Source organism: Sitophilus oryzae, unplaced genomic scaffold (genome assembly GCF_002938485.1).
Source record: "Sitophilus oryzae breed Bouriz unplaced genomic scaffold, Soryzae_2.0 scaffold_815_pilon_pilon, whole genome shotgun sequence".
Taxonomy (NCBI): Eukaryota; Metazoa; Arthropoda; class Insecta; order Coleoptera; family Curculionidae; genus Sitophilus; species Sitophilus oryzae.
Genome location: NW_022147434.1, coordinates 4,317,521 through 4,345,193, shown reverse-complemented (window position 1 = coordinate 4,345,193; position 27,673 = coordinate 4,317,521). Strand labels below are relative to the sequence as shown.

Below are 27,673 nucleotides of genomic sequence, written 5' to 3'. Positions count from 1 at the left end.
AAAGGTACACTTACTATATATAGACCTCCAAAAGGCTAATGACAGCATACCGTCAAATAAATTGTGGGAAACGTTGGAAATAACTAATATAAATGTCAACCTACTTAAAGCAGTTAGGAACTTATACCAGAACACCACAGCTATAATAAAAATACGAGACTCATTGTCAGAAAGCATAAAAATTTCAAAAGGCCTCAAGCAGGGATGTTGCCTATCTCCTATACCTACTATTCAAAATATACTTGCAACAAGCACTAAAAAAATGGATGCTTAAGTGTAGAGAAATGGGAATCCCCCTAATAAATGAGGACACCCTATACACCCTATTTTTTGCGGACGACCAGATAGTCCTAGCCCAAGATCACGACGACCTTGAATATATGGCAAGGAAGCTGATAGAGGAGTATAAGAAATGGGGGTTGGAGGTAAATATCACCAAAACTGAATGTATCACTGTAAGGAGGGGGCACAAGAGAACATAGTCTTAGAGGATGGAAGCGTGATAAAAAACTGTGACAAATATAAATATCTTGGATTAAAAATAACTAACGATGGAAAACTCGATAAGGGTATAAAAGATCGAATAATGCAAGGCAGGAGGGCAATATCTATGTTGAATGGTGTACTGTGGGATCAAGGAATCTCTAAAGCTAATAAAAAGAACATATATAATACGGTAGTGAAAAGCATAATAACTTACGGAAGCAAAGTATGGCAGTTGAAAAGCAGAACAGAGAACATGCTATTAGCGACCGAAATGGATTACCTGGAGGAGATCTGCTAGAAAATCGAAAAGAGAACAAATAACCAACGACAGAGTAACCGAGATTATGGGAGCAGAACACACAATTGTGGACGGCGAGGCAGAAATAAGAGGAAGGCCGCGACGAAGCTGGAAGGAGGGTGTGGATAAAGACCTAGAAAATAGAGAAATACCTGATGATCTCTGGCTAAATAGAGAAGATTGGAGGTTAGGTGTCGGAAAACGTCGTAGAACGTTCTGAACCGACTTATATATACAGGGTGATTCTTGTAAGTCGGTCATGCTTTCGGGGAATGATAGGGGACGTCGAAATATTAATTTTGATATAGCACACTATGGGTCGGAAATGCCTCTTACGCAAGATACAGGGTGTTAAAGTTTTTGAAAAATTAAAGATATTTTTTAATAGTTTTTTAACAGTTAAAGGTATCGTTATAAAATTTTATTATAGGAGTCTACCTAACAGAGACACTTTAAATGTAAAAAGAAGAGGTTTTAGTTTCAACCAGTAGCGTAGATGTGATACGCATCGGGTTTGTTTTAAAAAAAAATAGTACGCTACTGATAAAAATAAAAAATTCAGAGTTTTTTTATTTACTCGGTTTATTTCCAAGAAAAAATGTGCCTTGCAACTTTCTCCGTCTAATACCATTTTGTCACAATTTAGAAATAAATAATTTTTTTAATGAGAACCTTAAATACAGCTAATTATAACTAAAGGGCAGAAACACATGTGCATCGTTAGCTCCCTTCATCACTAACATGAGAATTTAAATAGGCCAAGGTTAGAGTTACATACCTTGGGTAACATTAGTATTTTTTACTATTAGCTCCTTAAATTTTTTATATTTAAACTACAAAATTTGTTTATTGTTTGTAATAAAATTCTTAGTTTTAAGATAGTTATAATAACTGGCATATTTAAGGTTCTCATTAAATAATTTATTTACTTTTAAATTATTGTGGTGTCTCTCTGAACAAACTCTGAAATTTTTATTTTTTTTCAGTGGCGTACTATTTTTTTGAAAAAATTACCCGATACGTATCACATCCACGCCACTGGTTTAAACTAAAACCTCTTCTTTTTAAATTTAAAGTTTCTCTGTTAGGTAGACTCCTATAATAAAATTTTATAACGATACCTTCAGCTGTTAAAAAAACTATTAAAGAATATCTCTAATTTTTTAAAAACTTTAACACCCTGTATCTTGCATAAGAGGCATTTCCGACCCATAGTGTACTATATCAAAATTAATATTTTGACGTCCCCTATCATTCCCCGAAAGCATGACCGACTTACAGGAATCACCCTGTATATAGATGACACAAACTTATTTTTTTAATGGAACACCCTGTATATTTTTTTAAATTTTATTTGCCTTGTTATTAGCCATTAATAAGACAAAAATGCATTATTGAACATATAGGCGGCCGGCCAGTTTAAATTAGGTAATCAACACAGTCAATTTTTTCGGCGTCAAATTTTAGTTATTGACTATTCCACGCTAATTTTAAGTGTGTTGAATTGGTGCACAAGTGCATCAAAAATATAAAAAGTAATTCTGACTGATACGATGTTACCCTATATACAAGATGTAACAGTATTCCGTGGTCATAGAATTACAAGATTTTTTCTATTCAAAATAAGTTAATTGAACACAGTTCATATCTATACAAAAGTGTATAGAGGTTTTTTTTGTTTTTTTTTTTGAGAACACCTTTTAATTTTTGATTATTTCAATGCGTTTTTTTGTGGACATCTCTAGCTCTCTGACCACGACATAATAGTTTTGTTTCACAACTAACGATATGACTCAAATTAATTGGTCTTTCTTATTACTGTTACAGGCCGCCTAGCAATCCTTCGTACAGCAACACCCCTACGGTGGTTCAGAGTCCTCTGGCTCATTTTTCGGCTCAGCAAAGTCCGGCCAATCAAGCTCAACAGCAACAACAAAATCAGAACAGCAACTTTAATCCGTTCAGCTTGATGGAGGATTATTCTGAACAGAATTGTTACCCAGTCGAGGAACAGAAAGATACCAAAGCTAATGTGTTAGAAGAAGCAGCGAGTCTTGCTGATTCTCATAGGTGAGTGTAAAAAATGATGTAAATATATATTTTTTCATTCAGTTTTATACAGATACTGACGAAAAGTTATTACTCTTTAGAACAGTTAAAAATATGTAGATGGCGCCCCTACAAGTAGGTGTCACACTGACATCGAAATCGAATTAATATCTTGTGTAATAAAACACCTAAAAATCAATGTTCATTCAAATATCAACGTTAGTTCAGGAATTATTTAGAATAAATCGAAATAAAAATAAGACATCTACACCCTGTATCTCTGAAACGAAGCCATTTTAGGACATAAATTAATACGAATTTATTTTTATCTGCAGAATATGCTGCCGAAGTTTCCCGAATTCAATTCGGACCGCCCTGTATATTTTAATTTTATGCTTTTTAAAATGCACCTGAAATTCCAAAGTCATTTTGTGTGTCAATCTATCTATCGTTTGCGTATTTAAGTGTATAAATTAGTGATGGGCATTACGAGTCTTTGTAGTGGATCGAATCACACGATTCAATTTTTCATATTGAATCGACTCTTACGATTCGTTTGAACGAACCACATGCACATTTTACGTTTCATAAAAAACAAGAATGGCACTACCGGCGATAATTTGGTAGGACAATTACTTAAGGGACCAGAAAAGAAATATACATTTCTTTCATTTTTTTCAACACTTTATGACACTGGAGTAATTGGATTGATTATTTTACCAATAATATTAAATTTTCAATCCAATTTATATAATATACTATTTATTAAAGACTTCTTAATACCAATTTAATATTTTTAGAGCCATATTTTAATTCCGATTTAATAATCATAATAAATAGTATATAATACCGCATGATCGGAAAAAATGGCGTCCATTTGGCTTGCAAATGAACATCGATGACAATTCCCGTATAATTTTAGATATAAAATGACAGCGATCTTCATTTTTTAACCATCGCTGACGCCGTTTTTTACTACATTGAGCAGAGGCCAACAATATTTATTTGGAGTTGCAGAAAAACACGATTTCGTCTTTTAGTCCTACATTGAATAGTCGGTAATAATTTTAACAAAAATTGGCGCCGGGAGGCACGTATAGCCGCCCATGGTAAAATATGTTAATAATCAGTTATCTCATAAACTGCGACTTTGGTTGATTTTGATGTTATTACAAATTTTGTTGCAAATATTATTCCTAATCTTAAATTGAAAACCGCGTTTCGCTAGCTACTGTAATTTTGGAGTTACGATTTTTTTAAATTTTTAACCCCCTCCCATACCAACCCCCCAACCCCTTACCAACCCCCCAACCCCACCAAAAACTAATGGCCAGATTCTCAGGTACCACAGTATTTTTGTGCCAAATTTGGTTAAAATCGGTTTAGCGGTTTTTGAGTTATAGTGTTACATTTATCACCCAAATTCAGTCATTTTTTTTTTCAGTTTCAGTCATTTATGGCCCAAATAACCCAACGCAATTTTTTGCCGATCTTAATAGCCTACCATACCTGTTGGTATGGTCGGCTAAAAATATTAATGTGATAATTAAATACCTTACAAATACTCTCGTACAGTATAAATAAGTGTTTTTCTTGTAAATAGCTTTCTTATCGTTTGTATTTTATACCCATGATGTTTGTTTAGGGTTTTTGTTCAAGTCTAAATATTGGTGCCTACCTATTGCATTTATGCCTTATCACCGCCGGCACCGCGCCGTAGAAACGATCAATCGCATTGTGATCCAATTCAATTCTCACGATTATTTTTTACGACTCATCGTTCAAATCTTATGGATCCGTGCTGGCCACAATTCAATTGAACGAACCGTATTGTAAGCAAAGAATTAATTCTTAAGACTCTTTGAACGCACGATCGTATTGTGATCCGATTCAATTCTCACGATTCTTTTTTACGGCCCAACGTTCAAATCTTATAGATCCGTGCTGGCCACGATTCAATTGAACGAACCGTATTGTAAGCAATGAATCAATTCTCACAACTCTTTGAACACACGATCGCATTGTGATCCGATTCAATTCTCACGATTCTTTTTTACGGCCCAACGTTCAAATCTTATAGATCCGTGCTGGCCACGATTCAATTGAACGAACCGTATTGTAAGCAGTGAATCAATTCTCACAACTCTTTGAACACACGATCGCATTGTGATCCGATTCAATTCTCACAATTCCGGATTGCAAGCTATGAATTGAATCTCACGATTCATTTTTAATATCGTTCAAACGAACGACTCGTTCAATCTTTGCCCACCTCTAGTATAAATGAATATGATTTTTCTCTGTTTTATACCTGAACATATTAAACTTATATCGAATCATTTTTGTGTTTTACAGATTACGAATTCTTCTTACCAATCCGCCGACTTCGAGCGCTAACAGCAATAGTTCTAGCTCGCAGCAGGACGAGAATCGCGATCGTATTTTAAAGGAGTTGCTAAATCAACAGGACGATGATCAGGGTAACAGGGTGGACAACAGGAGCAGTCCGCGAGGTTTGATGAGTAGGGGACAGATGGGACTGCCGCCAGAACCACCCAAAGCTAGTACTTCGACGACGGGGAATAACATGCTACGACAGGTAAGTGATTTTTGAAGATTTATTTTACTGAATAAAAGCACCAGAGAGGGAATACATCAATAAAATTAGCGATAGGGGGGTTTAAAAAATACGGCTGGCCAAATCCGCCTTATTAGTCCGGTTGAGCTCCCAAAATCCGTGTGTTTTTGGAAGGTGGCCTATTTTTTATGATTCTAAATAATTTTTAAGGTGTTAACGTTGGAATTAAACGTCAACTTCGAAAATTTTGGCATTTGGTCGCTACATTAAATTATAACAACAGAAAAAAATAAAGGTGTAAATAAAAATAAGATGTTTCCTCTCGGAAACGATAAGTAGCTAAACCACCAGTGAAGCCTCTACGGATAGGGCTAGTGGAGCTCTATATTCGCACCATTTAAACTGTGTTTCGGAAATGCAAAGTTTCCGAGATATTTAATTCGAAAGAGTTTGATTGTCGATTTTCTGGATATATCCCTTTGAGAAAAATCGAATTTTTTATTTATTAACTTTTTCCAACTTTCTCACATGGTACGGTTAGAAGACATTAATGTAAGAATTCCAAATGCAATTTGACCCGCTTTTTAGGTTATGTATTTTTCCGGCCAAAATCGAGCTTTTTTCATTTATTCCGATTTGAAAGATTTTTGGGGATGGATCGATGCAGATTATAGTCTAAGAGCACGTAAAGTATTAAATAATTCTGGTGATTAAAAAAACAAATATTTAATACTTTACTATCAGAATATAAACCATAAACGAAAATAAAATAAAAAAGTTTTTATCCTGATCCTGACCCGGATTCGAACTCTGAATCCTCGGTTTGTGGTCGGAAACTTTCCGCACTGCGCTATGGAGACATGCTCGATTTATATTCAATACTAGATTTTAAAGGACTAGTAAAAATATAGGATCTTCTTTCAATGCGCAGTAGGGAACGCAACGTTTACCGGCAGCCAGACATGCTGTTCTAGAGAGCATAGTAAAAGATATATCAAAGAGTCAGACGCCTTAAAATACTTGTTTTTCCGACGTTGCTAGCTCTCATAGTATTGATTAGTTAAGTTTTTTAGTATACACAGTTTGTCAAAAAACTACATACAGGGTAATAAAAAACATAAAAACCGATTTTTTCATTCTACGTAAATTATCTACCGGCGGCGCGGCGGCGCGGCTTTATGTCGCTAATTTTGAATTAAGATTTATTTCTATAAACATAGCTACTATCGTAGGTATTATTGATATAAACTTAATAATACGTCTTGCGAAACATCTGTCACACGACGCGACGTTGTATTTTCAAGTTTGTATCCATAATAAGAAACGCTGTTATTGTTTCTGTCGGTGAGTTTCATTCTGACTATACAAGGCAATCGAATTTAACAGTAATTCCTACCTACATATCGCTAAGATTCTTTCGGCACCTGCTCAGCCTTCCGCCGTAATCATCGGTTCTCGATTATTATTAGACCTACTCTTCTACATTCCCTCCGTCTTTGTTCGCGTAAGTATGCGAAATTGATTTGCGGTTTGGATAAGGATGGTCATTTTATGAAAAAATTATCGATATACCAAGTGTAAATGAATAAACAAGTGCGAAAAAGTAAAGTAAAAACGAGGATACCCGACAATAATTAATAGCTATTTATATTTTTTAAGGTCTTCATCCTCCTCTATTAAAGTTGCTCTCCTTTCTAGGCATTGATAAGTAATCAGTACTCTTCAAAAAAGTCCTATGAGTATTTCACCTCTTGCACTGTAAGAAAATCTAGAAAATTAAATAGTTATTTTTTGCAAATACTGCTGCGTTAATCCAACGTAGACCAACTTGTCAACAGTGACTTACTAATAAAGAAATTTGCCTAACGGACAAAAAAATGCTTAACGTTTCGGGAACTTCCCATCGTCGGAAGCAAAAAAGCACAACTGACAAGCACAAAGTGACAAAGAAAAAAACTATTTAAAATATCTAAATACAGCTATTCAAGAACACTTTAGTTTTTTTTCCCAACAGATAGTCTATAAAAATAATAATTTTTTAAGTGTAAAACCACTTGGCATATCATAACTTTTTATATTTATAACATTTTCCAAATCCATAGAGAAATGGTAACCTCTAATGTTTGGAAAAATGTTATAAATATAAAAAAATATGAATATATCAAGTGGTTTTACACTTAAATAAGAAATTTTGGAGTTAATCGAATTGTGCTTATGTATGTGAACGGCTCATATGTACTGATTGATAACTTCTTCTGATCTAATCTAGACTTAAACTTATTTTGACATAAATTAAAAACTCAAATATCTATTAAAAAACATAAAATATAACTAATACATTGAACAACATTATACTAAATAATAAAATATCATATTTAAACTTCAATAATTATTGCCAATAAACATTAAAGGAACATCAACGGGGATAATAAGCTAAAACAATAAGAAATAGCATCATTCCTTATTTAGAAGAGTTTCATTTCGATCGCTAGAGTATCAAAGGACATTCTCATGTAACAAAATTTTTAATTATCGTTACCGAATCCTTAATGAGCCGGGAATTAGTTTCGAAGTCCGGTTGTGTGATGGCCAAAGAGATCCTGAAATTCCCAGTACTTTCAAAACCCGGTACTTTCCCGGTTCTGAAACATTTAGCAACATTATACTAAATAATAAAATAATATATTTAAACTTCGATAATTGCTAATAAAAATTATAGGAACTGCAAAAGAACTTCATAAATAAGAACAATAATATAGCATCACAAGAATCTCAATCTCATCACAAAAATCAAAATCTCATATAGCATCAAAAGGTTGGTAGACACCTCAAAAAATTCTCTCCAAGTATGAGCTCTTATTTTTTAGGGTCCTCCGCATTTCAGTTTTCTATTTTTTCCTTATTATTAGAAAGAAAAATTCATATCTCGGTATCTACTATTTGGAAAAAATATCTCGTAAAAAATTGAGTTATAAAATTCATAAGAAAAAAGAAAATTGCCTTAAAATAATCAAACTTCAACCTTTAATAACTTTCGAACGGTGAGGTTTACAAAAAAGAGAATTCAATTTCCTAAGCGATATTTTTTTCAAATGTAGATACCGATATATAAATTTTTCTTTCTATTAATAAGAAAAAAATAAAAAACTAAAAGGCGGAGGACTTTCCTATTAAGAGCTCATACTCGGAGAGAATTTTTTGAGTGGTCTAGCAACCTTTTTTTCACAATATAAAGTAAAAAAAAATTGTCGATTTTTTTGACCCACCCTAATCACTACTTAGAAGAATTTGATTTCGACCGCTAGAAAGTATCAATGGCATTTTGCATGTAACAATTTTTTTTAATTATTGTTACCGAGTCCCGAAAGTACCGAAAGACCCGGGTATTAATAATTTCGAGTTTCGGTTCTTTGATGTCTCCGGGATGTTCCCGGTTCTGAACCCTAATTGGCAGCCACTTCAGGTTAAATCTACCAATTTCATTATTATTTATTTCCTATTATTTATTTGCCAGGAAATAGGATATGCTTGAAAAAGAAAGTGCAATTCATAATATCCTCAAGACAAAATTTCATTAAAACATCAATAAAAATAGAAAATAGCGAAAAATATAAAGGTACGCGCACACTGACCAGCGCCGCGGCGCGCCGCACTCGCCGCACGAGTCGCACTTTCTTTTCTTGTCGCGCACACTGAACCGAACATTATTTGCTATTTTGTTTCTTTTTGCTCCTACTACACCCATATTTGTCAATCGAATTTCTCATCAGTCGCTTCCGGAGTCCTGTCTGCGGTGATAAGATAAGCGTGTTTTTTTTAATATTTCTCGACAATGAACGACAACGAACAAAAAATAATTATAAGCTCCTTGCTAATAGAAGAAGAAGAAATCACGAGAAAGAATCGAAAGTTATAGGTTCACAACATTTGCAAAAATCCACATTGCGCACACTGACCAGCGCCGCACTCGCCGCACGCGCCGCATTATTTGCTATTTAGTTTCTTTTTGCCCCTACTACACCCATATTTGCCAATCGAATTTCTCATCAGTTGCTTCCGGAGTCCTGTCTGCGGTGATAAGATAAGCGTGTTTTTTTTTATATTTCTCGACAATGAATGACAACGGACAAAAAATAATTATAAGCTCCTTGCTAATAGAGCAAGAAGAAATCACGAGAAAGAATCGAAAGTTATAGGTTCACAATATTTGCAAAAATCCACATTATTTCCATATTTAATTGAGGATAAACTAAAAATTTTTCAATATGAGCCATGAAAAAATTGCGAACTTTCTTAGCATAGTGAATTTCTAATCTCCTCTTCGGCTACCTACGTAGAGTGGAAGGAATTGCGTGTGACGTCAGCAACACTAGCCGCATTTATCGAAAATCATTCTGGCCCAACAATGCTGGCCGCATTTTCGTCGATGCGATTCGTGCGGCTCTGGCTAGTGTGCGCACCTTCATTGAAAGTAACACAAACAATATTTTTCTTCGGCCGATGCGGCACGTGCGGCTCTGGTCAGTGTGCGCGTACCTTAAAAAATCTATTTTTTTAACATTTTGATTTTCGATGTTTTTCAAAAACATCAAGATTTTTCTCAAATCTACCTTTGACATTTTAACTTTAATATCGACATCTCGGAAATAAAATTAATCTGCGAAAATATCGATAAATCGATATTTTCTTATAATAAAAACATCGATCTTCTCGGACGTTCCTAGGTTTTGTTTTAAGGCTGCTCCGTAAATACAATACTTCGAGCGATTCATAATAACTCGCCAACCAACCTTGAACGAGATTCTTCACGTTTTCGGATCAGATTTATTTACAGTCTAAAGACGCTCGATTGCTGTGAAGTTAGCTTGAATAAAGATGTTTTTTTGTGAAACTAAACGTCATATAACTCCGTTTGTTTAAAAACAGTAGAGACACTGTTTTATTTCAAACTAGCGTGTACCAGCGACTTCGTTCGCGTCGAATTAATCATTTGTAATGGTGATGATAAAGCAAAGCAAGAATTTCCATTAACATACAAACTGGATAAAATTTTCTCACATTTATGTCAGCATGAGAAAAAACAATATGGCAATATTATTATATAACTTGGTAATATTTGAGGGGTAGTTTCATCTCGTTGGAATTTGACTTTCGAAAAATCCGTTTGCCAAAAATAAGCTTTTTACGTCAAGCAGTTTAAGCAGAATCGTGGTTAAGAAATTACCCAACTTTTTGGAACGTATGATTTTTTTAAAAATTTCGAAATATGTAAAAAACCAAATAAATTATGCTTGTCCAAGCGTTTTCCCGAAAGACTAACCGTTTTTTAAATAACAAATATTGTAATATTTGAGGGACGTTTTCCCCTCTTGGAATTTAAGATTCGAGAAACCCCTCCTTATCGAACCTCTACACCCCACAGTCAATCTGTTTGCGAAAAATCAGCTTTAAACATCAAGCAGCTTAAGCAGAATCGTGATTACTCATTGGTCATATTTTATGAAACACCCTGTATAAATTTATAAAAAATCTTAAAATATGTAAAACAACAAAATAAAATATACGTGTTTAAGAGTTTTTCCGAAAAACTCACCGGTTTTTAAATAAAAAATATTTTAATATTTGAGGGATAGTTTCACCCCCTTAGAATTCGAGTTTCGAAAAATTCCTTCTTATCGAACCTCTACACCCTAAAGTCAATCTGTTTTCCAAAAATCAGCTTTTTACGTCAAGCGCTTTAAGCAGGATCGTGATTAATCAATGACCAGATTTTTCAAAACACCCTGTATACATTTTTTAAAAATCTTAAAATATGTAAAAAAACAAAATAAAATATACGTGTTTAAGCGTTTTTTCGGAAACTTGACCGTTTTTTAAATAAAAAATATATATATTTGGTTTGGTTGTGTTTTCGAATTTCGAAAAATCCCTTCATATCGAACCTCTACACCCTAGAATCAACCTGTATGCCAAAATTGAGCTTCTTACGTTGAGTGGTTTGAGCAGGATCGTGATTAATCAGTATGTCAATCACTTAAGGATTTTATACATTAGTATAGATTAAACTGATATCGAACTTCTATTGTTTCTATTTATTAACTACGACTTTTTGGATAGTTATATTTCAAATAATTCAGCTACACATTGCTTAAAAAATTATCAAAATAGACCCACTAGAACTAAATATCTAAAACTTTAATATATTAAATGAAAATTTGTTGTAGAAACACTAATTAATAACTAAATTGTTTGAAAAGAATAACTAACAATTAAACCCAAAAATATTGAACGAAAAGTAGGTCAAAATTAAATTTAAATTCTAACAGACTACTAATGTACATTATTTTGCTAACACAGCAATACACCTATTGGTAATTTTCCTAACAAAATGACAGTACGTGATATTTTTGAATTATTACTTATTTATTTTAGTAAGGTATATACAAAAAAAGAAAAATTCGGAGAATTTTTTATTTTTGTCCTTTGCATGTTTCTTTTAAACAGAAAACATATTCTTTCAAAAATGCTTAAATTATTCCACTTGCATTTGTATAATAAATGGCCAAAGTCTTTCGTGTAATTTACCGTAAAAATATTCTACAGGAATACACGTCTTCTGAAAAATACTCTAACTTATAATAATAAAAAAGAAACAACTATACAATTTTTCTCCAAAAGTCAAAAGTCGACGAAAAAAAAACGTTTTTTCTACAATCGTGCAAAAATTATCTATTTATATCACTATCTAGTGTATTAAAAATCAATTTTTTAGCCGACCATACCAATAGGTATGGTAGGCTATTAGGATCGGCAATTTTTTTTTTTTTTAATTTCACTCAAAATGAGTTATTTGGGTCATAAATGACCTAAATACAAAATATTTTCGTGGTGTCTGTCTGTCTGTCTGTCTGTCTGTCTGTCTGTCTGTCTGTCTGCCGTCTATAACACGATAACTCAAAAACCGCTGAACCGATTTTAACCAAATTTGGCACAAAAATACTGTGGCACCCGAGAATCTGGCTATTAGTTTGTGGTGGTGGTGGGGGGTTGGTAAGGGGGTATAGGAGGGGGTTAAAATTTTTAAAAAATCGTAACTCCAAAATTACAGTAGCTAGCGAAATGCGGTTTTCAAATTAAGATTAGGAATAATATTTGCAACAAAATCCATACATATATAAAAGCTCAAAGGGCTTTTGAGCTTTTATATATGTTTTTTTTGTTACATCCATCCCGCCGAAACTGCTTTACCAATCTTGATGATTCTTTTTTTAAATGAATGTATATGTCTAGTCTGTGTCTGTCTCAATATATGTCTAGATTTGTTATGAAGTATTTATAAATTGTTGAATGGCTATTTCTTTGTGTAAATTGACTAAAATAATAAAACATACCTGAAAAACACCTACACACAATACCTCCAGAAATAAATTATTTGTCATTGTCAGTGGTTTGTCAGTTAGATTATATATCAAGTTTTTAGATATTTTAGGGATCAGTTCATACAGCCAGCTTTAGATACATAAATATTAGAACAAAGGTTCGTTTAAACGACATTAGTGAATTAGCTACACAAAGCGATTTTAGGAAATTCATCCTCTTAGAGAGTAAAATTATTTCGGAACAATTTGTTGTATGAAAATTCCTTACTATGTGGTCTAGAAGAATGAAATCCTACAAAAAGAATTAGAAGAGATTTTTGAAATTCATTTTTTATTTAGTAGGTATATTTGACCCCAGAAACACGATTACGAGTTTTTTCGCGAATTTTTTTTTGAAAATTTCGCATTTTTTGAAAAACCTTTTGAATTTTTTTTAGTTTTTAGTTAAAAACCATAATTTCTTGATAATATGGCAACATAGATAGGTAGTAGATTAAATTTACAAGACAGAAAAACCCGAAAAGCTGCAGTGGTTCTCAAAATTTAAGCAAAAAATATTTTTTTTGGAAATTATTTACAAGACAGAAAAACCCGAAAAACTGCAGTGGTTCTCAAAATTTAAACAAAAAATATTTTTTTTTAGAAATTTTAAAGTAATTCCAAAGAATTATTTGAAAAACGGTAAAGAGAAAATATGTTTTTTATCGAGATCTACCAGCCCTGAAAATATTTGCACTTATTCAAAACTTGCCCTGTATAATACCCAGAAAATCGACAATTGATAACTTTCATATGAAATACGAGTAGCTCTAAAACTCTTAAAAACATAGTTTAAATAGGGCATTTGTAAGGCTCACTAGCTCTATATACAAAGTAAATCATTTAAATCAATGCATGAACTAGGTATTCGAGGTGTAACGCGAACGTAGTCGCGGGAAAAACCTAGTTTATAATAACATCAAAATCAGTCAAAGTCGCAGTTTTCGAGATATTAACATATTTTAGTATGGGCGGCTATACGTGCCTCCCGGCGCCAATTTTTTACACTAGTGCAAAAAGTAACTTATTTTTTGCACTAATGCAAGAAACACCTGGACATTATTAATAACGACTTTAGCTAATGAGAAAAAAATTTGTAAATTTTTGTAAAAATTTGTCAAATCCGGGAAGATAAACCAAGTACCAGTATTGGACACCTCCCAGAAACATTCCGGGAAAGAGTTTTAAATGAAGTACAAGAACTCTCGAGACTTCCACGAGCAGAAATGAAAATAAAATTCAGTAGTCTGGAAATTAAGTTTGTCCATTAATTACCTTAGTAAATTTTTGACATTAAAATTATAGCAGCCCATACTAAAATATGTTAATAAAAAAGTTGGTACGCAGTTCTTTTAGTTTCAAAGTAAAGGAATTTTTCCAATTTTTTTTATCTCAAAAACTGGGACTTTGACTGATTTTGATGTTATTACAAATTTTGTTGTAAATATTATTCCTAATCTTAAATTGAAAACCACGTTTCGCTACCTACTGTAATTTTGGAGTTACGATTTTTAAAAATGTTTAACCCCCTCCCACACCCCCTACCAACCCCCCACCCCCACCAAAAACTAATGGCCAGATTCTCGGGTGCCACAGTATTTTTGTCCCAAATTTGGTTAAAATCGGTTTAGCCGTTTTTGAGTTATCGTGTTACAGACGGACAGACAGACACCATGAAAATATTTTGTATTTAGGTCATTTATGACCCAAATAACTCATTTTGAGTGAAATTAAAAAAACTTTTTTTTTGTCGATCTTAATGAAAATATTTTGTATTTAGGTCATTTATGACCCAAATGACTCATTTTGAGTGAAATTAAAAAAACTTTTTTTTGTCGATCTTAATAACCTACCAAACCTGTTGGTATGGTCGGCTAATAAAAGCGTCATTGTTAGTGATAATATTATTCTGTGAATTACTGTAAAAACTTTATAATAAACATTTAAGTAAGAATTTCAATTCTATCGTGGAAAAAAATGTTGTGTGCAACATATGCAAAAAGCATATTTGTTGCACTTAACATTTAAAACTCATACGTCGTGCAACAAATATGTCCTTTTTGCAGTAGTTACACAAATAGCTTATTTATTTTGTAAAATATCAAGTCTACAGGATAACCCCCTGACCATCCTATCCGATAGTCAAGCAGCACTAAACGCGATCAACTCAGTAACCATCAATTCGAAGTTGGTCAAAGAATGCCTAGAGAAGCTCAACAAGTTGGGCAAAGAAAATAAAGTCCTCCTACTCTGGGTGCCTGCTCACCAAGGGATAAAAGGCAATGAAAAAGCAAATGATCTAGCTAGGAAAGGAGCGAACACTCCACTAACTGGACCAGAACCGTTCTGTTTTCTAAGCGGAAACTAACTGAAAGCGGAACTGAAGAATCTGGAAGACTCCAACCGCAACTTGGAATGGGTATCCTCCAACGGTCTAAGACGCTCGAAAAAGTTCCTCAGAACCTACGACCGAGAAAAATCAAAGGTTTTCCTTGATTTAAGTAAAAACAATCTTCGGATTTCACGGGGTTTCTAACAGGACACTGTCTCCTCAACGAACACCTCAGTAGGCTGAAGCTGAGAAACAACGGCGAATGCAGATTCTTTGGGGAATTTGGGGAAACACCAAAACACCTCATCACTGAGTGCGCTGAGACGACGACCATTCGTGCCATGAACTTTGGTCCGGCTGATGTCAAGGATGGAGAGCTGGCCTCTGTGGAGCCGTCTCAGATACTGGCTTTTGTTAAAGCCTTGAGACTGTATGATGCGTTATAACTCGTTATAACTCAAGAAAGGGGAAAACACAATGGATCTGTAAGGTCGCGGTGACTAACTCCCCTCCTAAACATTCTACATTCTACATCACCCCCTGACGGAAGACGACGTTTCGAACTGATGCCTCTAAATGGACGGAACCATCAGGATTTTTCTTAATTATGTGTCGATTGGAACCAAACTTGGCACAGGGTACCCGAATGTAGTACTCAGACGGGGAGACGGTCATTTTAATACAAATTTCGAAAGCGAATCAAATTATTTATTAATTTTTAATTTATTACTATTTCAACATTTCAAACTACACTTTTTCAAACATGTCCTTCAAATCCTTCAATTTAATAGCTGTTAGTAAGAAGTTTTACTTAAAATATGCGCACATAGTGCACACACAATTTTTTATATTCATAATGATAAGATACGGTACCGCTACTTCATGATATCCCTGTATGTATTAATTTTATCGCTTTCAGAGTTCAAACAAAGACGCCTCTTATTATCGTAACATACTCGTAATATTCAAGTACCAAGTTTTTTTTGACAAATTTAACGGTATCTCAAAAACGTTTATAGTTTGTGCAAATACGTAAATGATCGAAACTAGGTTACCAGTATGGTTCCTATTCATACAATTCTAAATTCGAAACTTGCTAATTGTTCAGTTTACAGCGTGCAAAAAATATTGTTATGCGTCACCGAATAACAGGTAATTTTGGAAAGAACAGTTTAGGCAGAATATTATTTAAATATTTCGACAATAGCTCCATATACAGTCCAAACGAATTTATTTTTTTATTTTTTGCCGTTAATTTTTCAGATATTTTAATAGTTAATTCTGCTATTCCGAATTAATCCAACAAATCAGAGATCATTAAAATCGATCATTTTTGACTTAGAAATAGTGTAACTGACCCGACTTTGTTTTATTTATTTACAGGATGTTTCAAAAACATGTGCCATCTCTCGTGGGGAGATTCTTCACGTAAAAATAAGATTTATTTTTTATATCAACGTGGGTCCAATTCTGTTTTGCTTCGTAGCTACACGGGGTTAAAATCTTTTTTTTTCGAATTATGATAATTTTCTTTCAAGTGCTTTTAGCGATTCGAATGAAATTGTGATGGTAAAAGTTACTATAAGTGTTTTAGTACTAAAAAAGTGTCTTCAGATTCACCAGGGGTACGTCCATGAGTTATCACTGGAATATTCTTCTAAAAAAAACATCGGCGCTACTTTTTATTAACAAAATTGTTTATTGGCCATTTATTGGCGATTAAAAGTTGTATCTTGATATTTTGTCGATTTCGGTCTCCTGGATGAGATAAACGCAATTTTATTAAAACAAACTCTATTAATAAAATTAACATAAAATTAATAAATGTTTTATTTAATCTCTGCTATTATTAAATTTTATTAAGATGTATAACTCTGATGTTCATTGCTACCTACAGCAAATTCAAGAAAAAATTAAATTATATTTACAGAAGATTTATTTTTTTTAAGTTTTAACATCCTGTATCTCTGAAACTATGCAAACCAAACTATCAAACTAAACCACCCAGTTTTATAGAAACTTTTTTTTAATATTTTGCAAATTATTAAGGCAAATTAATAAAATTGTCTTTATCTCATCAAAGAGAGTGAAATCAATAAAATATGAAGAGACAATTTAATCGGCATTAAATGGCCTACACAACTATGGTAACAATGTAACAAGAGAAAAAATTTAGTGGCACACAGGTTTTTTTTTTTAAAAATATTACGATAACATTTATGCACTGTCTGTCACCTACAATCTGTCGAGTTTTGTAGTATTAAAATATGTTACACTTATATTAACTTTTACCCTCAAAATTTCATTCGAATCGCTACAAGCGCTTGGAAGAAAATTATAATAAATAAAAAAAAATGAAGATTTTAACCCCTTGTATCTACGAAACAAAGCAGAATCGGACCTATGTTAATATAAGAAATAAATCTTATTTTTACATGAGAAATCTCCCTACGAGAAATGGCACATGTTTTTTGAAACACACTGTAGATTGTGATATTGTGAGACACTTTCTGCAATTTAAGAGAGATTTAAATCCATTTTGTTTTATTATGAATTGTCATAACTTAGGGGAACTATCTTTAACCCATTAGAAGCCCATTCCGAAATTGTTCTTTAAAACATAATTTTTGAACGTACTTATCTTTTTTTATTTTAAAACTTGTTTTCAAAATTTCTTTATACTTTTGAATTTATATCCTCTTATTTGATATTGCTAGTTAAATGAAGTAGAAACAAATAATTTTTATTTAACAATCGCAGTGTTATTTTTACATATATAGCTTCAGACAAAAATGATCAAACTGAACAAAACTGTCATGAATCATTTAAAGCAAGTTATAGGAAATACACGACCTAAGATACGACAATATCCAGTAGGATGTACTATACGAATTTCTTTCTAAACTTTTTGTTTAATCAAATTGTAATTGCTTACTATTTTTGCTTGTCATGTTATCAATATGTACCAACCTCTCAGTATATTATAACATATTGGATAGTTTTTTTTTGGCAATCCATAATAACATTCCTGCAGAATGAAAAACATGATGAAGTCACGTGAGCTTTAGTTCGTTTTTAGTTCTGCACGAATTAGTTCTGCCTGAGTTAAAAGGCGTGCCGGTAGTGGGTAATCACTTGTAGCGCAATTACAAACAGCAAACCGGACGACGTTGCCAAATATCGTTGTAATCATTTTCGGCAAGATTTAAATCTTACGGTATTACGCAGTTGGTTAAAATGAGGTATGGAAAAGAACAGTGATGTCAGTGTTTTCGTTTTTACTTGACCGGTTGCTTGATAAATACGCTGTTCTGAATGTTCATAGTATCTGTTTCCTTTGCGTTTATTTTTGTCTTATTATTCTTACTAGTCTAGGGACTAGCCCAACATATGAGTGAAAGTATTAAAATACTTTTGTGACTTTCTGTGTTGCTAAAAATTTTTGTAAACTATTTTCGTTTCCTTAGATTACACGGATTCTTCTGACTGGAAATTTGGAAAATTTATTTTGTGGGACAAAGTTAACATGATTTTTGAAGTACCTTAATTAAATACTTTTTATAAATATTATAAAGTATCAAGTTGACATATTGATAGTTTTATTCTTATTAAAATTATAAAATTAAAATCACAATATTATAAATAATATTGTGGTGGGTTCATGGGGACAAACTAATTTAAATAGTTTTTTTGGTTCTGTGTGTTTTTTTGCTTCCGATGTCGGAAAGAGATATACTTCCCGTAACGTTGTGCATTTTTTTGTCCATTAGGCACAAATTTATTTATTGGTAAATCACTGCTGAGACAAATTGGGCTCCCTTGGATTAACGTAGCAGTGTTTAAAAAAATATCTATTTTATTTTGTAGATTTTCTTGCAGTGGCGAAATACCCATAGGACTTTTTTGAAGGAACCAAAGCATGATGTGAACAATATATTGTACGTCTCAGTTTCAAATCTCAAACGTTTCTTCATCTACGAATTTTAATCTAGTATTCTTTCCGCAATTTACATCTTCCAAGGTCGCACTTACTACGTAATTTCCGCCGACATACTAACAGACTTGACTAATAACTCTGTTATCGTGATCGTTAGATATTTGAAGAAATAACGAACGTACGAACTTTGATTATCCTTGTAGAATAATCGCCGGTTGATTAAAGAATTGTATACACGACTTAAGCACCAAAATATGAAAGAAATTGACTAGATTAATAGAAAAACACTCCAATAAAACTTCAAACGACCACTTTTAAAACCAATTATATTTTTAACACGATCCGATGACGATACAGATCTTGCTAAGACTCAACTAAGACTATCCTTATTTTTCTTTTTCATTTCAATATTTCTTTTAACTCTCTATCTACATATAATAAAGAGCTCTTTCTATAATATCTACAGGGTGACCAAGCTTTCGGCGGTAGGTGACCAGTGTGCCTGCTTCTGAACCAAGAACACCGAATTCTATTACCAACAGTTATTTTTCACACTGCTTAAGTACTTCGTGTTATTTTTTCTCGAATGCATATATGTATTTTTGCTACTAAAGTTACATTTTGAATAAATACAAGGTTGTATTTTTCTGTTCGTTGAACTAAGTAATCTAATATGCATTTTTATCATTATATTTCTTTAAAGAAACGGAATGTAGATCTTTTGTTACAAACGGTCAGTTACAAGGAAATTTGCCGGCGTGGTAAATTACATGAAAACTCTTAAATTGCAATAAATGCGAAATAAATGCGAAATAAGAAGACAGTTCTTAATACAGAAGCTCAACATGCATACAAAACATTTTTTGTTTAACACTATATTTTTCATACTTTTTTGATTTGTTTAACTAGAAGAACACAAGCTGTGACAGAAGAGCGTCCCATTAATTTGTTGAAAATGGTCAACAAAGATGTCGCAAACACAATAATTGTGCCAGTTTCAATTGACAATTTTTGTCAATGGCCATAGCCTTCTTCGTTTTCATGTTACACTACGACCTTTTCAAATATATTGTAGTCCTCTTCTAATCCTTATATTACATTCCTAGTCCTATCCTCAAAAGTCTAACCACTGGGACACTGAACCCTCCATTTAACACTTTGTCAATGGCCTATCACTGCCTGATACAAAGCTTTGCAAATGGGTTCTGTCGTTTCTTCTTTAGATTAACAACATCTGCACGTGGCTTGGTCCGCATCAGCTTTGTATGCTTTGAATGCCCTGTTAGTATTTTCTTAAGACAGCTTTTACTGTCTTTCTGTCTTTGCTAATCAGTTCTGTCGTGAATTTTGGCGAATGTTCTACAATGAACTTTTCACTTATTTTGTTTACCCACAATTTTGTGACAATTTTGGTGACTGCTTTTGCAAGGCGGCAGAAGGGTTTGGTTAGACCTATAAATGGCATTGATGAGTCTTGTTTGGCCATTTCATCTGCCTTTTCGTTACCCTTGTGACCGTCAGTATATGTATATATTACGCTCAATAGTCGAATTCGGTCAAGGCCCGAGAAAAATACGCAAATCTTGTTTTGAGCAAGGAATATTTCCCCAACCCGAAAAGTTAATTTTATTCGATTATTTTTTTTGCTTATAGTGTGATTTGATTGCATTGGTTTCACTCTTTTTGGTTGGATTGGTTTAGTTATTTGGCGAGTTGGTTAACGTGGTTATTTGGAGGGTGTTAATTCATTGGTTAGTTGGTTTTTCGGGTTTGGGAAATATTCCTTGCTCAAAACTAGATTTGCGTATTTTTTTTCGGGCATTGCCCGAATTCGACTCTTGAGCGTCGTGTTCAGGCACCCATGCTGCGTTTTATCGTTTAACTGGAGAAGTGGCAGTTCCCAAACGTTGTCCTGGTTCGTGTCCTGACACTCTTAATTGCCATTTTTACTACTGAAAAAGCGACAGCTTATTTGAAATCACGTTACTTAAATCAGGAAAATTTTTATTTAATTTTTATTGTTCTACTCACATTGCCACATGCCTCAAGCTTATAAAGGATTGTTTTTATTCAATCGTAAGTTTCATTATTATGTAGGTTTATCATTAATTTTTTTTCTATTTACTTTTACTATAAATAGAAATTCACAATAAACTCTCAGGACCAAGCAGAATGAATGATTGTTTCATAGAAAACCCGCTGAGCTCAAATGGCACAAGACCTAATCGACTAGTCATTAACGTTGATGAATCAACGTTTGTTATCAACTAAGCATTAAATAGAGATAAATGACAAAAGGAAATGGCTAATATACAGGGATGCCAGAAAGTAAACTAACTGTAAAAATATCAGATGTTAATAATACCTTATGATCGAAGGAAACAGCGTCCAGTTGACTTGGAAATGAACATCGATGACATTCCCCATATAATATAAAATATAAAATGGCAACGATCTGTAACTGTGTAACTAAACGTGGGCTGGTCTATAGCATAGGTAGATTAATACAAATACATATTAAAGATTGGTAATTATTAATAGTCATATTACAGTTTATAAGATTTTTATTTGAAACTTTTCGTTGATATGTAACATTTTGATGCTCTAAAAAGATATCACGTTATTCGTAAACATTATCAATTATAATAAGTTATTTATCTTTGCAACTCGAGAGCAATATCTCAAACTTCGATATAATCTGTTTAATCGGAATTTCACTTTTCAATTTAGTATTGATAGCGATCATTTTTTTAATAATTATATCGACACAAGAATAATCGATTGTGTGATTGAAAATGATATTGAAATAACAAAGAGCTATTGTTGTTAATAAGTGACCGACATTGTTTTGTTGGTATTCGTAAGAGATGAAATATATTTTTACAATGCTGAAGAAATATATTGACGAAAAATTACAATTACATAAAAGCGAGTTAGTTATGATCATTGAAAACATACTATTATACACCATAACATTTGTATAATGCTTATGTTGTTCTAAACTTGTCTACATCTATCTCCACATACACCAATCTGACTATCGAAACTGCGTGGTCAGGATTTTAATGTAGAGTGACGTAGCGAGCTTAATGGAAAATCAAATGTATTAAAAAGAGATAAAAGTTGGTTTGATACATTTCTTCTCTGCGATTTTGCCGAATTTTGCATCAAAATGTCAAACCGCGCAAGTGGGCGTTTATGAAAAATGTTGCATCTAGGGTTGGAACTTTATTTTTCACAATTAGTTACTCATTTTACTACAGCTGTAATAGATTATATTTAGCTTAGATATACCGGGTGCGTCTCAAAAGTGGCTCACCCCTATCACTTTTTTATTTTTCAGTTAAAAAAACAAGATTTGGTATGTTAGTATATGACATAAATTAGGATTGATCTTTGAATAAGAAGACTAAGGAGCATAATGCTATCCATGTATTCATGCATGGTGGGCGGAAAAAACGCCATAAAAGCACTCTAGGGTGGGGATCCTTGACAGTTCCGTTTGACGATTCATTTGACACATTTGAATTTGATTTGAAATTTTGTGAATTTGTCAGTCTTTACGGAGCTTATTTTATGTTATTTATTATTTATTCTACTACTGATAGTTGTATAATGGTAATAAATCTAGATGGAAATTGTGGCAGAACTTAAATTAACAGTGACACTATCGCGATTTATCGAAAAAGTCTCTAAAATAGTTGGTTGTGTAGCGTGCGGTAGATCTCGGCAAAAATTGAGTGAAATAATCGAACAACTTTTCGCTAGTAAGTGACTATATAATATACATACCTGTAGTAAACCGATCATTTATGAAATTCACTTAAATTAACTAAATTATATATTTTTCTTGCATTTTAGCTTTTATTTATTACTTGTCAAAGATTAGATGTCAAAGAATTTAGATACGTTAATTTGACTTACCTGCTTCAGTAGCGTATCGGATGTTTGTGTTAATAAATACTTATTATAACTTATCTATTTTTATTAGAATTATATATTTTTATAACTATTTAAATAACTACCAACGTTTATTCACAACGTAAAATAAAACAACAAATTATTCAGTCTACCCCACGTCTACCCTACATCATAGTTTTACATTTTTTAAATAAAATTAGAACGACACTGATAAACCGGAATTTAAGTCGGCCATATTTGAGGCCCATCGCGGTGTACCTAAGATTTTTTATATGCTCTTTCCTTAGTCTTCTTATTCAAAGGGATTGATTGGCTATTCGATTGTTTTCTGTCACTTCCTGTTTCACCGGAAATGACTACAACTTTTGATTTTTAAATGGCACCCTCGGTATTTTTGTACTTTATTCGAAAGAAGATGACATATTATATGTCAAATCTTGACATTTTCGCATATGGTGTATTTGAAATTATAACTTGCGGTTCGTAACGAAAATTTGACTCGAAATAACAAGTGTGTGGTGTCAAATTATTCGTAAAAAAATACTTTTTTCCAAATATGCTAACGAGCCACCCTCGTTCCATTTGAAAAAAAATTGAGACATGATTAAAAATACGATTTCAGCATTTTTTAACTGGCCAGGACAAGACACTAAAAACTTTAGACAATCTAATCTATTTTCCAAGGTTCCCTGATTAAGATTAGTGTTTTTAACATAGCCATAGCACTTTAAATTGAATTTTAAAATACAATTTTTTTATTAAGCGAGAATGTCAAAAGTTGACATATGATATGTCATTCTATTCAGTATGCCATTTTCTATCGAATAAATTTAAAAAATACCGAGGGTGCCATTTAAAAATCAAAAGTTGTAGTAATTTCCGGTGAAACAGGAAGTGACCAAAAACAATTGAATACGTCAATTAATCCCAATTTATGTCATATACTAACATATAAAATCTCGTTTTTTTATCTAAAGAAATAAAAAAGTTATAGGGGTGAGCCACTTTTGAGACGCACCCGGTATTATTTTCATTTCAGTAGTTTACATGAAAGTTTTTAAAATAGTTTATTTTTTTCTACACATTTTCCTACAAACACACAACGGCAACACTGTATGCGGCAGTATATTGTGTCTCTCTTTCTGTCAACCGGTCATTTATATTTATCTCTGTCGCATGCATTGCCTGCAAAATGATTTTTTCTTGTGGACAACACAACAATCAGATGGATCATGCGCATTAAAATAGAAAACGTAGAAACGGGAGAAATTTTCATTCTATATATTTTTTTCAGTTATTTTTTTATACGTATCTAAATTACTTTATTGCATGATACACAAAGAAATGTCTGTTTAGAAATATCATGTTTCTATAAATTTATTTGTTCGATATAACAAGTCTTCAATCATATGAACATTAAGTTTTGCTAGATATTGTAAGGATGTTACTATATCAAATTGCTATTAAATTGCGTCTAATGAAAAAAAGTATAAATTCATATAAATAATAAATATCAGCAAGATTATCTAAGAATTCGTATATTTAATTTATTAAATAGTATTTAAACAGTTTGAAGCAATATGGTGTTTGATCAAAAGTACTCACAAAATTATTAATGACAGCAGCTTGCAATTTTGATATATACAAGGTGCAACTAAGTCGAATATCGTCGTTGTTGTCGAAGATAAGAAAAAAAGGTTTATTAATATTAAATATTGCGCGGTTTATGAAGGTGCATAATCCTAAATATATTTTCTTGTATAGAGGATGCCCCAAAAAATGTAATGATAAAGTTTTAAGTTATTTAAATTATAACCCCCATTTTTATGTGAAGAATTGAATTAAGCATAAAATTCTGCATATAGTACACTAGTTTTAATTCAAGCACTATGTATAGTAGGTATATATTCCTATTTCTTATTTACTATAACGTTGTTTAAAAACACTTTCGCAGTAATGGGTCTCCCTGTATTGCAATAAGTGTGAATTCAGCACTTTTGAGGTAAATTGGTTGTAAACCTACAAAATTTTAACGATAACTTTAATCGCAAAATCGGATATTTATAACTCATCCTAATGGATTTCTATTTCTAGATTTTCTAATATATAAGATTTTTCAATGCCTTTTTATTAATAATTACCTTTATTTATTTAATTTTACTAAAAGGAAGAATGCTATTAGAATCATAAAACATTTACTAATAATAGATGCTAACATAATACTAATAAACAATAGTTAGATAATTATTATGGGTTAAGGAAATCATTACAATAAAGTTATTAGATTTTTTTTACAAAAACTCACTACACGCTCAATAATCATTAAATATTATTATTATGTGATGAAAATGTTTAGTCATAAACAGACGGTATACGTCAGTTTATGTTAACTCCACTTAATAACTGACCTTACAAGCGTTGAATGTACGTTAACCTTTTGCGATTCTTATTTTAAACAACAAAAATACATTTTTATGTTGCTTTTAATAATAAACAATATTTTGCAATTATTCGAAATATTAGTTAATGTTGATGTTTGATAATACATTTAATTATGTTTTTCAAAAATACATTATATATAAATTCTGTATTGTTAGAATTTAAATATTTATTAATTTATTATAATAATGTTGACATTTGTTACAAACGCGATCAACTCAATAACCATCAATTCGAAGTTGGTCAAAGAATGCCTAGAGAAGCTCAACAAATTAGGCAAAGAAAATATAGTCCTCCTTCTCTGGGTGCCTGTTCATCAATGGATAGAAGGTAATGAAAAAGCAAATGATTAGACAGATTTGGAAGCATCAGTGTACCACGTTATTGTATGGTCTTTTACATGCTGAGCTAACGTTTCTTCATTCAAATTCTTTTTATTACTCAATACTACAGTAGTACAGTGGAATGTTTCTCAAAGTTGTAAATTCTTGGTATGTCATCCACTGGGAGTTGGAGAAGTGGAATTTGCTATTAGAGCTTTCTGGTGGATGGCACTACCGCGTTTTTATCTGAGTGGATGCTCAGCCCGACAGTCCTGCACAATCTCTCAGCAGTCCTGTACAATCTCTCATGTCATCTGCATACCCTATGCAGTGTATTCCCGCTAGAGTTAATTCTTCTAGTAGTTCATCACCTTGTGGATTTCCTTGAGTTGTTTTAACAACTACAGTTTGGGTACCTATCTCAGCCTCTTCTGTTGATGAGAGCATTTCCCAAAACCAGTGAATTATCGTTGTTGTTTACATTTACATATAATAATTTTGAAAGAGATATTGATTTATATTTATTTAATTATAAAGGTGTATTAGCAAATTAAAAATTGTCTGCAAATATATCTCATATATTTTTAGATCTTCATCACAATAATCTTAAATAATGATGTTAGTTTAGTTATTGGCATCATGAACTATCCAATCCAATATACTTAAAGCAATTCTCATTAATGTTAATATGGGTGGTTTGTTAATAGACAGAAGTAGGAAAATTAAGTTTTAGTCAAATCTTTTTATCGTTTATGAGATACCTAAATCATTGGTCTATATTGCGGAAAATATTGTGATTGGAGATGCAAAATGCTTTTCTGAACCTGTAGGTCTGTAAGATGGGATATTGCAAGCACGTTTTTTGACTGTGGACAATATTTGATTTAGACTGACTTAAAGCGAAAAGTGGTAGTATTTTAACGCACCGTGTTTAATGTTACTTTACAGTAATATTCACCGTACTAGAGATGGGTAGGTCCGTATGAATACGAATCCACGGACCTCTCTCTTGTGCAGGTACTGATGGATGTAGATCCTACCGAATATCGACCCCTATTCACGGAACTGCATTGCTGACAACCAATTGATCACGTCGGCAGATAACGAAAACATAACGATGCAGCGAAATAAATTAGTATTGGAGAGTACTGGAACAAAGAGGGAATTGTAACTGGTGCTGAGTTGATTTTACTATTTTCTTAAGTTTGCTTTCGCGGAACCATAACCGTATTCGAAATTATTTTGTATTATTTGAAAATTGTGTCTAGCGTTGCTACTTTATTGGTAAATTCCAGAAATTATGGAATACGCTATGATTGTACAATGTTTATCAAAGAAATGAGCAGACGAGGACTACGTTCAAATTTAGTTTTTGTTATTTTTTTTGTAAAAAATTGCCATTTTATTTCTTAAAAATATTATCTGTTAAGTGCTGATCGTTTTACTTCTAGCATGAAGCAATCCCTATGCGGCAGTTTTAAAACTGCCTATGAAAGTTGTAATTGTGTCTCGAATGTCTTTTATTAGTATGTAAAGTTTGTATTGTAATGCTTTGCCCGATAGTAATAAATTTGAATCTTAATGTACCTCTTCCAAATAAATAGAACAGTTAAGATCAGGTGATAGGGATTTGGCATTACGCAAACATCAGATTTCCCATTTCCCTAACGGACTAGAAATATTTTGAACGCGTATTGCTTCATGTAAAACAAAATTTAAGGTTAAATTAAAATTAAAGGTGGGAATGATATACATCCGGCAGAACTAGAACCTGGATCTACCCATCTCTAGGCCGTACTACTCGTTGGCAAAAACAGCCGCTGAAGTACGGCCACTTTTTAGCGGTACCGCTTTGTAGGAAACCGAGGCTTAACCTAATGACTCGATGTTAC

The 27,673-nt window shown here is 32.6% G+C and overlaps 1 protein-coding gene across 9 annotated transcripts in view; it reads left to right on the top strand.

Annotated features, from left to right (window-relative positions):
• LOC115889476 (nuclear receptor coactivator 2) overlaps positions 1-27,673 on the top strand; it is a 311,795-nt gene that overhangs the window by 179,249 nt on the left and 104,873 nt on the right. For all 9 annotated transcript variants that reach the window (XM_030909476.1, XM_030909482.1, XM_030909480.1 and 6 more), the window contains 2 exons: positions 2,612-2,854; positions 5,189-5,432. In XM_030909476.1, the coding sequence (XP_030765336.1) occupies positions 2,612-2,854; positions 5,189-5,432 (487 nt within the window). The remainder of the gene's footprint in view (positions 1-2,611; positions 2,855-5,188; positions 5,433-27,673) is intronic.